This window comes from Aquila chrysaetos, chromosome 3, assembly GCF_900496995.4.
Source record: "Aquila chrysaetos chrysaetos chromosome 3, bAquChr1.4, whole genome shotgun sequence".
Taxonomy (NCBI): Eukaryota; Metazoa; Chordata; class Aves; order Accipitriformes; family Accipitridae; genus Aquila; species Aquila chrysaetos.
In genome coordinates, this window is record NC_044006.1 from 11,011,346 (window position 1) to 11,024,801 (window position 13,456).

General features: G+C 48.5%; 1 protein-coding gene across 1 annotated transcript in view; it reads left to right on the forward strand.

Annotated features, from left to right (window-relative positions):
* The first annotated feature begins 210 nt into the window (after window positions 1–210).
* The window catches only part of SLC13A3 (solute carrier family 13 member 3), a 28,421-nt gene continuing 15,175 nt past the window's right edge, over window positions 211–13,456 (forward strand). The window contains exons 1-3 of the mRNA XM_030008963.1: window positions 211–336; window positions 10,803–11,068; window positions 11,432–11,595. Of these exons, the coding sequence (XP_029864823.1) occupies window positions 226–336; window positions 10,803–11,068; window positions 11,432–11,595 (541 nt within the window). The 5' untranslated portion in view covers window positions 211–225. The remainder of the gene's footprint in view (window positions 337–10,802; window positions 11,069–11,431; window positions 11,596–13,456) is intronic.

A 13,456-nucleotide genomic window follows, 5' to 3' on the forward strand; every position in this document is an offset into this window, starting at 1 on the left:
CGACTGGGAAAACGCTGAGATAGGGGGGGCGGTATAGCAGGTATAGGGGGTCGGTATAGGGGTCCGGGGGGCCGGTATAGCAGGTTGGCAGGGCGGTATAGGGGGGCGAAGTGCGGTATGGCGGGGCGGGGCGGCATAGCGGGGCTCCTCCCGGCGGGCGGGGCGGCCGCTCTCCGCTCCCGCGGGATAAAGCCGGGGAACGGCGGCGGCGGCGGCGGGGGCGGGATGGCGGCGCTGGGGGCGCTGGTGAAGAAGGTGTGGAGCGTCCGGCGGTTCGTGGTGCTGCTCTGCGCCCCGCTGGCGCTGGTGCCCGTGCTGCTCAGCCTGCCCCCCAAGGTACCGGGGGGGGGGGGGGAGCAGCGAGGGTGGTGGGGTGCGTGACACCGGTGGAGGGCACGGAGCCGAGGCGTGGATGGAGACCACCGGCCGCGGAGCGTGGAGAGCGGGCGCACCGGCTGGGGCTGCCACTCAGGGTTGCGGACTGGGGACGCTCCGTGGCGGGGGACGTCGAGCTGGGGTGCGCTGACCAGGGATGCGGGCGGCGGGGCACCAGCTAGGGTACGCCAACTGCGGGGGCAGCAACTAGGGTGTACCAACTGGGGGGCACCAACCGGGGCCACGGCCCAGGAGCACAAACTGGGGACGCCGACGCAGGGCATGGACCAAGGGTCTGGATCAGCGTTGCAGACTGGGGGCGCGAACTGTGGGGCACAGCCCTGGGGACGTGGAGCGGGGACATAGCCTTGGTGTTCTGTCCCGCCTTGCTGCTCGCCTCTTGCCTCAGCCCCGGCGGGATTTGGCCCTCACGAGGGTCACCCTGCTGCCTGCCAGGGATTCCCCCCGGACGGAGGGGACCACCAAAGCCCGCGATCTGCCTCAGCTCCTCACCCTTCTGCAGCCACCTTAGGTTGCGAATGGAGCGGGCATCCTGGGGTTATTTTAACTTCTTAGGGGGAAGAAGGCATGGATAGCGTGAACTGTATTTATGTTGCTTATATAGACATTGGGAGGCGTAAGGAACCTATGGTTCAGAATCAGCTTGAACTAAATGGCACTTAACTAATACTTCTTGCTGATACCTAGCTGCCTTATTGTAGTTTTCATCAGTAGCGCTCAAAGGGGAGCTGGGGAAACTGAGGCAAAGCAGGTCCACAGCCAGCATCACCCAGCAAGTTGTTTGTAGAGCTGGGATGGAAGGCAAGTGCTCGGATCTGTGAGGCTGCCTGGTGTTGCTGTCTCATCCCCTTTGCTATGGGAATCGCACTGGGTAGCGGTGCGGGCAGGGAGAGAGGAACACTGCAGGGCTGGAGGTGGCTGTGCAGCAGAGTTTGTGCTGCAGGGCTGGGAAATGCAGGGGAGCCGCGAGTGCTGCCTGCACCGCTGTGGGCCGTTCTCGGGGGGAGAGACTTTTGGTGCTGTGTCCAAAAAGGCTTTCTGAGTAAGATGTTTGTGGTGTTCTGTAGACGTGGAAAAGCTGGTTTCCTGGTAAGGTTTGGGCTTTGGCATGTGTGCTAGGCTGCACATTAAGCAATTTGTGGCAAAATTTTGGAGACTGGAGGATTTTTGCAGCTGTCCCATGTACGCAGCTCTTGTGCGCCAAGAGGTCTGACCCTTGGGGTGGAAATCTATGGGGCAGTGAAGTCCCTGGGAAATTTTGTGCCATTGACTTCAGTATGGGCAGGATTTCACTATTACATTCTGACTCAGGTCCATTTGAGAATAACTTTGTTTACATCAGAAGATAAGTGATGTTCGTACTTAGTGATTATAGAATGATTCAGGTGCTGTAAGGACATGAAGGTGGCATTTACTTCTGCCTGTATAGTGCTTGTCAGATGAAACCTTTATGTTCAAGATAGCAAATAAATCTCCCAAATTAAAAAAAAAAAAAAACAAAACACAGAATGACCATTGCTTTATTTAATGACACAGCATGTTAAAAGAGAAAATTCTTTGGATTTAATCTCCCTTTCTTCTATTTTGCATTATTGGGTGAGTTCTTAATAGGAATATACTAAATGTCTGCCTCAAAGAGCGGAAAGCACATTGCACAACAGGCACTTAATTCCTTTGCAGATTCATAAATAGATAATTATATTTGTACATTCATTTACGGTAGCTGAACAAGTTACTTCAATTATATTTAATAGTATCTTCTTTGACTTTGGCACTGGTAAAATCATGAGATATGGTTAAGAGTGTGAGGAGACGCACTGTACACTCAGTGCGAGCTTGTGCCTGAACCGCACAGTGGTTAATGGTGAGAATAAATCACAGATGAACCTGGCGCTGCACTGCGGGAAGGCCCTCGATCTAGATGCTCTGTGTACTGGTAGAAGCGTATAGTGTTACACACGCTGTGTAAAGATTTGGGTGTTCGGGAAAGGGATTTCTCCACATGTACAGAAGAAAAAAAGTCTCTGCTGGTGTAATGGTGCTGTTCACACCCGTTCCACTCCTGCAGCGTGCTGGTAGCCCGCTCCTGGGTGCGACCCACAGAGGACCTCATGCACAGTCCGGTCTGATCAATGCTGTTTTATTAAAGAAAAACTGGTGATGGACGGGAAAGTGGAAGTGTTTGCAGCTGAGAAGGTGAAGAAGCAGTGGGGCAGCTGCAGGCAGGGAAGGAGAGGCCCTGGTAGAGCTGACTAGTCTGCCCGATTGCGTTGGCGATCTCTTCTTCATTTTCCATGGGCGCGAAATGCATTACAGTTGGTAGCAGTGAGACTGGCTGGTACGTGCACTTGTTGCTGTCAAAATGCTGATGCTCGTGCAGCTGTTAACCAGTGCAACATTTCAAGCAAGTCCGACTGCAGCTTCACCAAGTTCTCCCCCTGTTTGGCATAGGCGTGAACCTGTAGCTGTGAGCTACCATACAAAATTCTATCTGTTCATGTTCAGGGGTCAGTGATTCATCTAGTTTCAACATAAAATTCGCTCACTTGTTCAGCAAGAAAGGAAACTTGGTGTTGCATCAACAGGGGATTAAGTTCTGACGGCTGGAGCTTGCTTGAACCGCCCTCCGTAGCCTGAGCCACAGGGGGATGCCGGAGAGGAAGGGAGCAGGTTACGCTTTTAACCACAGTGTAAAAACACCAAGCGGGGGGGAACAGGCGAGCGCTCAGCAGGCAGGGGATCTGGGGTGGTAGTGTTTGGAAGTTATCCTGGCGCATGATGGAAAATGTGTGCCCCCAGCTGCGCTGCTCGGGTCGGATGGTTTATCCTAACATGGGACTCGAGTCCAACCTCGCACTCTCCTGGGCAGCCAGGTCGCGAGAGCTGCTGCAGGTGTTTGGCAAGCTCTATCTCCAAAGGAATTCAGCTGACTGGGCTGCTGCTGGTGTTACTGGGAGGTTGTCCCAGGCAGGGCACCCACGGAGAGCAGGCTGGGGCAGGCGGAGCTCCTAGGTGTGTTACAGTCATTGTAGCAACCTTGGTGCTACCAAGTACTTGCACACTGGGAGCATGGGAGAGTTGGATGGGCTGGAGAACCCCATGTTCCTGCTGGGATGGTCCGTGTGCTGCCTCGCAGGGTGCTATGGAAACTGGTAGGAGATGAGAAGCAATGAGGCTCAGCCTTTGCTAGCCTCAGGATGAGGCTTCCCTTGTGAGAAGGTGTCTTACAGGCACGTCTGCAGTACTTTCCTCCTCTGAGGATGCTAAAATCTGTTCCCACATCATGTCACCATTTACCTTCTTCCCACTGGGCTGCTCAGCAATTTTAATCTCCTAAGGGATTGGAGCCATAAAAAGCCACCTGAGCTCTGGCTTCAAGGGCAGCGTTTCACTTGGATCTGGAGACCAAGAAATCATGAGCTGAAGTTGATATAACAGAGAACCACAAATAGGATGTGGCTTCTTGGATTAGTATGTACTTCTGAGTGATACTTCTGGGTGCAATGTGTTTTCCAGTGAAACCTGCACCTAGGTGACATCTCCCTGGAGGCAAAATCATTTGAGGAAAATCATCCATCAAGTCTGGCCTTGCTTATTGCTGATGAACTCCAGCATCCATATCTGCAAGCGGCTATTAAAGCTCTCTTCAGCTATCACCCTGCAGTGGTTGTTCTCCGTATTTCTGTGTGAGTTCCTTCACAGAGGGACAACATCAGGGCTGCCACTGGTGCTGACATTACATTGATAGCCCTTGTTTTTATTTGATGCCCTTTGTGGTTGCAGTAGTGGAGAGCGAGACTTGCGTAAGTGCTTTTGTCTGCAATATCCTTTCCCTATTTAAGAGAAATGAAATTTCTCCTTTGTGGATGGGTTTGCTGAGACCTCAGGGTGTGCTTCCTGAACTGGTGCCCATCACATAAAACAGCAGCAGGAGAAGCTCTGTGTGGAGCCACTTCCTAGGAACCAGTTCTTTGCGCAAGGGTCTGTGTGTTACCTCCCACTCTGGTTGCTGCTGAAATGGCTGAATATTTGTCCCGTGAGTGGAAGTGCCCGCAACCCCCCTGCTCAGAGAGCTGTGAATGATTGCAAAGAGCTCGGGCAGGGCAGGAGGGGCTGGAGGAACTGTTCTGCTGGAAGGGGCATGGGGGGCACTTTTAATGAGCTGTGCAAAGAGCTTGTTCCAACAGCTTCTAATGAACTCAATGTCTACAGCCTCTTGGCTTGGTAACAGCTGAGGCAGCCAAATCTGCTAAAAGGAACTCCGAGCAGGCAAATAGGGCCCAATGCCTTCAGAAAACAGACTTGACTTCCTCGGTGGCCATAGAGCAATTTAAAATTAACTTGGACGTAATGAGTCCTCCTGATTAGAACAAGGAGACTTTAAGAACTTCCAGAAGAAAAATGACATTGCTTGCACTCGAAAGCAAAGAGCATGAACGAAGGCATTGTGGGGAAAGGGGGTGATGGCAGTGTGGGCGAGTGGAGTGGTGGGCTGGGAGCGGGGTGTCCTGGGAAGCGGAGGGGAGCTGGATCCTGGGCGGGAGACCACAGCAGGAGCATGGGCAGGCAAAGAGGTAGCAGTCAGGAGAGCAGCCTGGCAGGTGAAATAAGTGATTGTAGCCTGATTATACATTTCATGCACAAAGTCCATCTCTGCTATCTACATGCTTGGTGATTTAGAAAGGCCAATTTCACAAAACTGGAAGCAATGGTTATTTAAAAGAGATGAGAGGAAGAACTTCAGTGAGAAAAGAGGGGTGATAATTTGAAGTAGGGTGACGATATTTTACCATGGGCACTGTGAGCTTCAGTCTGGAGAGAGGGTAAGCCTGGTGAAGAGCAAGCTGGCACAGAGAGGAATTGAAAGCAGCAATACTTGTGCAAACAGGGAAGTTGAGAAGAGTCAATATTGAATGGAAGCTACGAACCATAGAAAACATGAAAAAAGATGTGAAAGAATTGAGGAAGAAATCCCTGGGCAGGGTCTTGAGGGTGATGAGCAGTGTTTCAAGTGTGTGGCACAAAAGGAATCTGACCCATGGTAGTCTGTTGCCAGATGGACAATGCAGAAAAGCCATATTCAGTGAAGCATTTTTGTTCTGTACTCAGGAAAGTGCTCATAGTACAGTCCAATATCATAAGAAGTTGTCTGATAATGAAATATTTTTATTATGACAGTAACTAAAGGGAAATTAAAATACTTGCATCCAGCCCTGGCTACTTTAAAATCTACAGGTTTAGCGAACTTCCATACAAGAATTTTATAAGAGCTACCAGAGGAGTTTTGTGAACCAATCAACCGATTGCATTTCTATAAGCCCCAGGGTAGATGGAGATCACCGGGAATGCTGGCCAGGCTGATCTGGAGTCCCTCTTGGGAAGTAGATTCCAAAAAGGAGCTTGAGATGGCAATACGTAATTAGTTGAACACAGCTACCAGACTGGCTACGCACAGCCAAGAAGGTTAATATGTGTATGGACATGTGAAAGTTGAGCAAGAGCAGTGAGGATCTACGAGGCTGGTATTTGGTGAGGGTGTGACTTTCACCAGAACGTCCTTCCAGTCTGGCTTCCATAGCTCAGAAATGGCTTTGACAAACTGGAGGAGTCGCAGAATTAGTAAAGGACTGGAAAACAGGCCATGTGGTGAAAGGCTGTGGGAGCTGAACCTATTTATTTCAAAGAATAAAAAGGCAAGAAGTAACTTGATCGCTACCTTGAAGGCACATTAATCACAAGCAGAGTTTGGATAAGGGTGGTCCAGGCTAAGGCATAAAGGAGGAGCATATAAAAAGGTGCAGAGGATTGAAGCTGGCAGATTCAGATTATCACAACATAATTTTAACAGTGAGGTTAATTAATCATAGGAGCAGCTTACTAAACTTGTGGTGGGTCACCATCACTGAAAATGTTTCTTTTTTCCTAATCAAATGTGGTGGATCTATCTTAAAAACAAAACCAAACCCTGATGCTGAAATGGAGATTCAAAAAGGGAGCTCTGTTAACCTCAGGCACGGTGTCAAATCATCACACTGTGTTGTTTTAGTTTCACAGTCCATGAATGTTTGAAGATGTAGGATCTATTGCTGCGTTCTATTGCTGCTCTGAGCCAGGGAAGATTTTCTCTAAGATGCCCAATCCATTTTTGTCATTAGCTTCCTATGGGATCTTGGTCAGTTTGCCCACTTTCTCTGAGCTTCAGCTGTCCCATTTGTAAAATAGAGAAAATTATTCTGGTTTTCTGCCAACTACAAAATACTTCAAGAAGTTTAAATAAAAGTGTTTAATAAGCTTTATGTCTTTTTAGCATAACTCCAGAGCAAAATATCTTCCCTGAAGCTATTAACAGCTTGTGCCCCTGTGTTACCGGCCCCTTTCTAGCCACTCTGCAAATACTCAGTGGGAGCAAAACAACTCTGCTGGCAGGAAGGCTGGTAAACAGGGCTTGGTTTATGTCCAGATTACATAATGTTTGCAAGAGCTGAGTTAGTAAAAATCAGATTCGCATATCCATCCCATTGGAGAACAGGCAGTGTGAGCGAGACGGCCAGTAGCACCGTCACAGCTGCAAAGCGAGAGCAGTTTGCGAGCGAGATGCTAAAAGCCACCAGTGCTTTTTTGTACTGAGTAGTTCTGAGTATTGCAAATAGGATGTTCCTTTGTGGTAGCAGTGGTTTAAAAGGGCTTGAAAAGCTCCGGTTTAGCCAAAATATCTCTTGGTATTGGGATCGAGGTCCTGGAGGAGCCCTGTCACCTGTATGCCCCTAGTTTGCCCGGTCATAGGGCGGGAAGGGCGAGGGGGGAGCCTGTGTGGGGGTGATGAGGCTGTGATGACCATGTAACATGCATGCAACGGCTGATGGAGAAAACCCAAAGCTTGGCAGTGCCGAGGTATGGCTTCTTTGAGCGCTGGGTCTGTCTGGTGGGGAGGCTGTGGGCACTGGGCAGGTGGCACTGGGCTGCCCAAGAGCTGCCTGAGGCTGGTGGAGAGCAAGGTCCAGCTGAAGCTCCTGATGTCCCCTTTCAGGTTGGCACTGGGGACTCATACACACCCGTGCCTCGGTGCTATGCCTGGGTGAGCCAGTTTGCCTTATCTGACCCACATTCCCTACCAGCACCTCCTTTCCCTTGGGCACCTCATCTGCCCTTCCAGGAGACCTCCTGCTCCCTCCAGCTCTCCTGCCCATGGGAGACTACCTCGTGGCTTGGCTTCCTCTGCCGTAGCTGAGCAGGTCCCCCAGTGTGGAAAATCCCCAGTGCTTTCAGTGCAGCGAAGACAGGATCTGTGTTTGGAGGGGCAGAGGTCATTCCCAAGGCTCTTGAGCAACAGGAAGGAGAGCTACTGCAGTCCAGAGCCATCCAGCGCTTCCCTGGAAATCATTAAGTGGTTATAAAATTAACCCAATCACAAGACCCATTTTAAAGTTCCTATGCGCTACCATTTTTCCCCCTGAACTTTGATAGACTCATTTTGAAAAAAATAAAAACAAAGCTGCAGGGAGGTGAGAGAAGCAGAAGGAGCCTGACAGTGACACAGCAGAGGGAGCGAAGGATAAAGATCATGTGGGGGTGATGGTGCTGCACACAACAGTGGATGCAGCCCAGACTGTCCCTGGGCAGCCGCGTCCACCTCCCTAAAAGACCGTTCTTCTGACATTTGTTAGCATATATTGTTTGCATACTAACCAAACTTGCTGGGCACTGAGAGCATTAATTAATTAACATTTGCAAGATATCTGGAAACCAAAAACCTTTAAATTTTGTATAGAGTTTGGTTCGATTTTATTAACGGTTTTAAATTTTTTTATTCTGGGGAGTGCTTGCTCCAAATCTAAGTTATTCTGAAGTGGTCTTGTTCCTTTTTTGTTCAATGAAGGCCCTATCTTTAGTGAAAAACTTGTTTAATATAGGTGCAATTTGTCCTCTTTTAGGGTAGAATAAATTGGATAAACAATACTACAGCTTTCTTTTTCAAGTGGTTTGCTGTAGATCGATATAGGTTTCAAAATTTTGGGAAAACCCTCCATATAGCAGTTCTTTCTGCCCTGTTTCAGTTTTACTCCTCGGCTTTTGATCTTGCAATGAAGATTAGTTATTAGATTCATGCTGTGTTTCATTGCAATGTTTTTCAGAACATTCTCCATACACCAGAGAATAAATATCCCTTACTTATAATTAGTTTTCTAAATAGTACTTCAACTATTTTATCAGGTCAATTAAAGCCTTCACTGATATGCTCTTATATCAAGGCATCGTTAAATATTTTCAGTTGCTCTACCCCTGTAAGAGGCAAAGTGTCTTTATGTTGCAGTTGACTTTGGTGCAACTTTCCCTGCAGAAAACTGAAGAATACTTTGCCAGTGGGAGAAAAAAATTATTTATACGGCCTTTAGAGATCATTTGCAAAAGGGCTTAATGAGAGCAAAGCTATTTCTTTGGTGTATAAAAAGAACCAGAGTAAAGAGAAATTATCAGTTGCCACGGGAATGAAATCACTAATCTAGTGTGCAAACATTTTAAAACATGATTCTTTATTTTTTCAAAATTCAGCACCGCCAGGTTTGTTGCTCTGGTCCTGCTGGTTTGGAGGAAGTGAAGCCATGGGGAGCTCATGGGAACTGCCAGGTGCCAGGGCTGAGCCCTGGGAACATAAAAGGTTTTACTTTACACTATCTCATATGTCATTTTACTGGGATCTAAAATTAGGACTGGAAGTGGTCTTTAAATCCAGATCTTGGGAACTCCACATGAAGTGTTGGCTCCGCTGAGATTATGTATTAAAAAAAATCAAAGCAAATTATTCTCAGTTCTGCGGTATTTGCATCTCCACGTGCACTGAAGCACTGGAGCTTTACTAGCAGAACTACTTGTGAAATGCAAAGCCTGAGTGCTAAAAGCAAATCAGAGATTCTGTCATTCTTGCCACTTTTTTTTCAAACACTCACTACAGATGTATTGAATGATAAATCCCTATCGGTTTCAATTCACTCGGCTTTACGCACCCAGCTGGGTGTCAGGGTAGATTCTGCTCTTTGGCTTTCTCAGTAACTGTGGTTATTTTTTATCCTCAGTTTGTGGGTGTGTTACTGGGCTGGTGTCTGCTCCAGGAGCTTGGGGATGACCACATCCAGCTAATGCCTGAAGTGGATTTTTTGCAGGTAGCCCGGCAGGTTGTGGCTCCACCGTACCTGCTCTGGTGCCTTGCTGCGTGCTCAAACGCTGCAGCTGAGACCACGTTATCCCCAACACGCAGCTCCACACGGTTCCCAGCCCACGCTGTTCCCGACCCAGCCACGGCAGGGAGCAGAGCCGTCATCTCCCTTGCAAAAGCCCCAGCAAGCCCAGCCCTGGGCGCAGGGGAGGAAGGCCCAAGCAGAGGGACAGAGGTGCCTTTGAGCAAGAATTCAACCTGTTCAAGAAGCTGGAAAAGAGCGGTAAAATAAATAGCTCTGTGGCTTCCAAATGACTCTCGGCAGTTATTTATAGCGCTGCGGGCACTCTGCCCTGTGGTCGCTGACAATATCCCCGTTCAGCCCCGCCGTGACCAAGCCCAGCTCTGTGCTGGGCTCCCCCCTGCTCCCCCGGGGCTCTCCTCTCCTGGGCTTGGAGCCGTTCTGACTTCTTTCCGTCGCTCGTCATTTCGGCTGTGGCTGTCAGGACAAATGGCGTTGGTCTAGTTTGTGCCTCCTGGGCGGATGAATGAATTCCCACTGCGGCGCGGGGGCACTGGGTTTCTGCCAGCCTTGGCCGAGGCTGGGGCGATGCTGGGCATGGGCGAGCTCCCTGCCCTCAGGAAGTGGCGTGACACCAGGGCGCTTGATTTACTGATTTCCGTAGGGACTGGGATGGGTTGCCATGGAATGGTTTCTCACAGATCTCTTGGGAGACTCTGATCCAAGAAAAGGAACCTTTCTGTGTGCCTCCTATTGCAAATGTGGGGACTCGATACATCCATCTCTCAAAGCTGTTTTTCCATAGCCATGCAAAGCACGGAAGTTGGAGAGAAAGCACAAACATTAAGTGTAGCAGGGTCAGATATTGGGACACCTAAGGATGTTAGCAGCAGTGCCTGCTGAGGATTAGCACCCTAATTCAACATGCTGGGACAAGTCCTATTCTCCAGAGCTTCCTTGGTTGATGCCCCAGTGCACTGCCACCCTGCAGCACATAGGAAGCTCAGGCAGTCGAGGAGGATTTGGGTTTTCATGTGGTCTCAGAGGATCAGTGTAAGTCCTGAACCCCTACACAATGTAGGGGGGGAGATGTTGCACTTGGTGGAAATGATTTGGGAGAAATACTGTATCCCTGAAGGAGTAATTGGTGCGTTTTGCTTGTCTAAGTGCCTCCAAGTGAAAAGATGTCTCTGTAACGCCACGTCTTACTTTTCCTCTCTCCTCCTTTTTCAGGAAGGAAGATGTCTCTATGTAATCCTGCTGATGGCCCTGTATTGGTGCACGGAGGCGCTGCCCTTGGCCGTGACGGCTCTGCTGCCCATCGTCCTCTTTCCCTTCTTGGGGATCCTCCCATCTAACAAAGTTTGCCCACAATATTTTTTAGACACCAATTTCCTCTTCCTCAGTGGTTTAATCATGGCCTCGGCCATTGAGGAGTGGAATTTACACCGCAGGATTGCGCTCCGGGTCCTCATGTTGGTGGGAGTCCAGCCAGCCAGGTGACTACGGGAGCAGGGGGATCTCCATGGGGAACATGAACTACAGGCGCTTGGGAAGCAGCTCTGCTGTGGTGGGCTGTGATGCGAGTGTCTCCCATACCAGAGGGCTGTCCACACCCCCTTTTCTCCAGCTTATTGAGTTTATTCAGCTGTTTGCCTTTGCTCAGAGGCCAGCAGAGCACAAGGAGACTCATTTGGTTCAGCCCCATATTTGTGCTCCATGCAGTTACAGGATAGTCACAGAAGTCCTTTTTGCTTAGTTTTGTTATCCCTGCACATGAGTGTTCTTCCTATAGCTATAATATATATCAGAGAACTTGCCAAACTGAAGAAATTCAGCTTTTCCTTTTTTCTCTCTTCCAGACTAATTTTAGGGATGATGTTGACAACGTCTTTCCTGTCCATGTGGTTAAGTAATACTGCCTCCACTGCTATGATGCTTCCAATTGCAAATGCAATTTTAAAAAGCCTCTTTGGGGAGAAAGACACATCTAAGGATATGAACAGGGAAAATGAAGAAAACCAAGGTAATTGAGACAGGGCAGTAGTATAAGCCAGCTGAGGTCTGTCCTGCTGCCATCAAATATGCCCCATTTTATTCACTTCACTGGCACAAGTACCAGGTTTCTTAGCTGCAGCTTGATCTCGGTGCTGGTCCCATTTTAATACACACTTTATTACCGGGATGGAAGCGTATTGGCATAAAACTCCCTTTTATCCTGCCCCTTCCTCATGTCATGCAGGAGGCAATGCTTATGAGTCGTCTGGACAAACCAAGAAGTGGTGATGCCCAGCCAACCTGCTCCATAAACCTGCTGCTGGCCCAAGTTAAAGTCCAGCTCTGTGGGCACGGTGGTGATGGGATTCATAGGGATGCCTTGCTGCGGGGATAGCCAGAGCCAGGGAGGGCTGTAGATAGTAATACCTGGGCAGATGAGTGCTACGTAATGGTGTGTTGCTGCAGGGGCAGGCAAGGGACTGGCCAGGCAGCGAGAGCAGGGCAGGGGTGAGGACAATGGCCCCTCCATGGCAGCACACAGGCCTGCCGTGTGCTTGTGGACAGGCCGGTTCTCCTCTCGTTTTCCTGTTTGTTCCCCCATGAAACTGGAGCCTGAGCTGGAGGAGAAAAGAAGGATGAAAGCGAAGGCTGGCAGATTAAATACCTATTTATAAAGAGCTTTGTAATTTCCCAGCTTGATGCTGCTGCTTGGTGTTGTTGCTGAGCAGGTCGTGGACAGGCTGGATCAGGAGTATGCAGTCAAATAAGGTCTTCCTGCAGCCCTTTCTTCACAAGTCATTTACCTGGAGTTTGGGCTTCTGGCAGACAGTGGTGAGAAACAGAACAGAGCAGAACAGAAATGAAGTCATGAAGTCCCCTTTGCAGCTATTACTGATAGTTGAAGCAGTAGTCACGGCTTCTCTTTCTTGCACTAATTGGTAATTCTTCTGCCCCTGTGATTTAAAATGGCTTTTTCATTCCTGCTGAGTCCTAAGGCAGAAAAATGACTCCCCAGAAGAAGACTCAAATGTGTGCATACTCTAATAAAGATATAATTAATCATTCATCATTAATGTCTAGCAATCATGAGATATTTGCGCTCCAGGTTGCTTTATCACATTTGCTTTATGAATTTTTGACCATTCACATCTATTAAAATCAACCCCACTGACCTTCTTGCTATAATTTCTTATTCTGTAGAAGCATTGTGTTTTGTTAGTCTGCTTTTAACCTTCTTGACCCCAACCTCTGAAATTATTTGACTGTGTAGTTGTGACTGTAAATACAGTAGAGTTTGGGAACACATAAAATCAAGACCCCTGTTGTCCTAGACATTGGCAAGCACAAAATGAATGTCCTTGGCTCACAACGCTTACAGTGGTGAGAGAAGCCAGAAAAGGCAAAGGGAGAGGCAATGCAAGTAGAAGAATGAATAAACTGATGCTTTGCAAATATCATGTGATGGCGTGATGATGTATTTTTCTTTGGAGGTAGAAGCTTATAAAAATAATAAATACAAGTGAAGGAAGAGTCATCTGTAAAATGTACAACATCAAAATGCAGATTTTCTTGTAGACTTCTTGTTTGAACTTTAGTGTCCCAAAGTAGACTCATCCTTCTCTGTAATCTTTCTGAATGGATGAGAAAAACAGAGTTCCTTGAAGGAAGCCCTAAACCTGAAGTCAGACAAAAGCGACGAATCTGATGTTACACCTAGGAGTGGAGACGTGAAGGTCAACTTTCTGCAGGGGGTTCCTGTCTGTCAGGTGTCATCTGCAGTCAGGGCTGGCTGCACATCTCCAGTGGGGCTGTTGCAGTTAGTTTTTTCACAGACCTGATGAAACCTGACAATGTAAAGAAACATGCATTTGAGAAAAAGGTATCCTCAT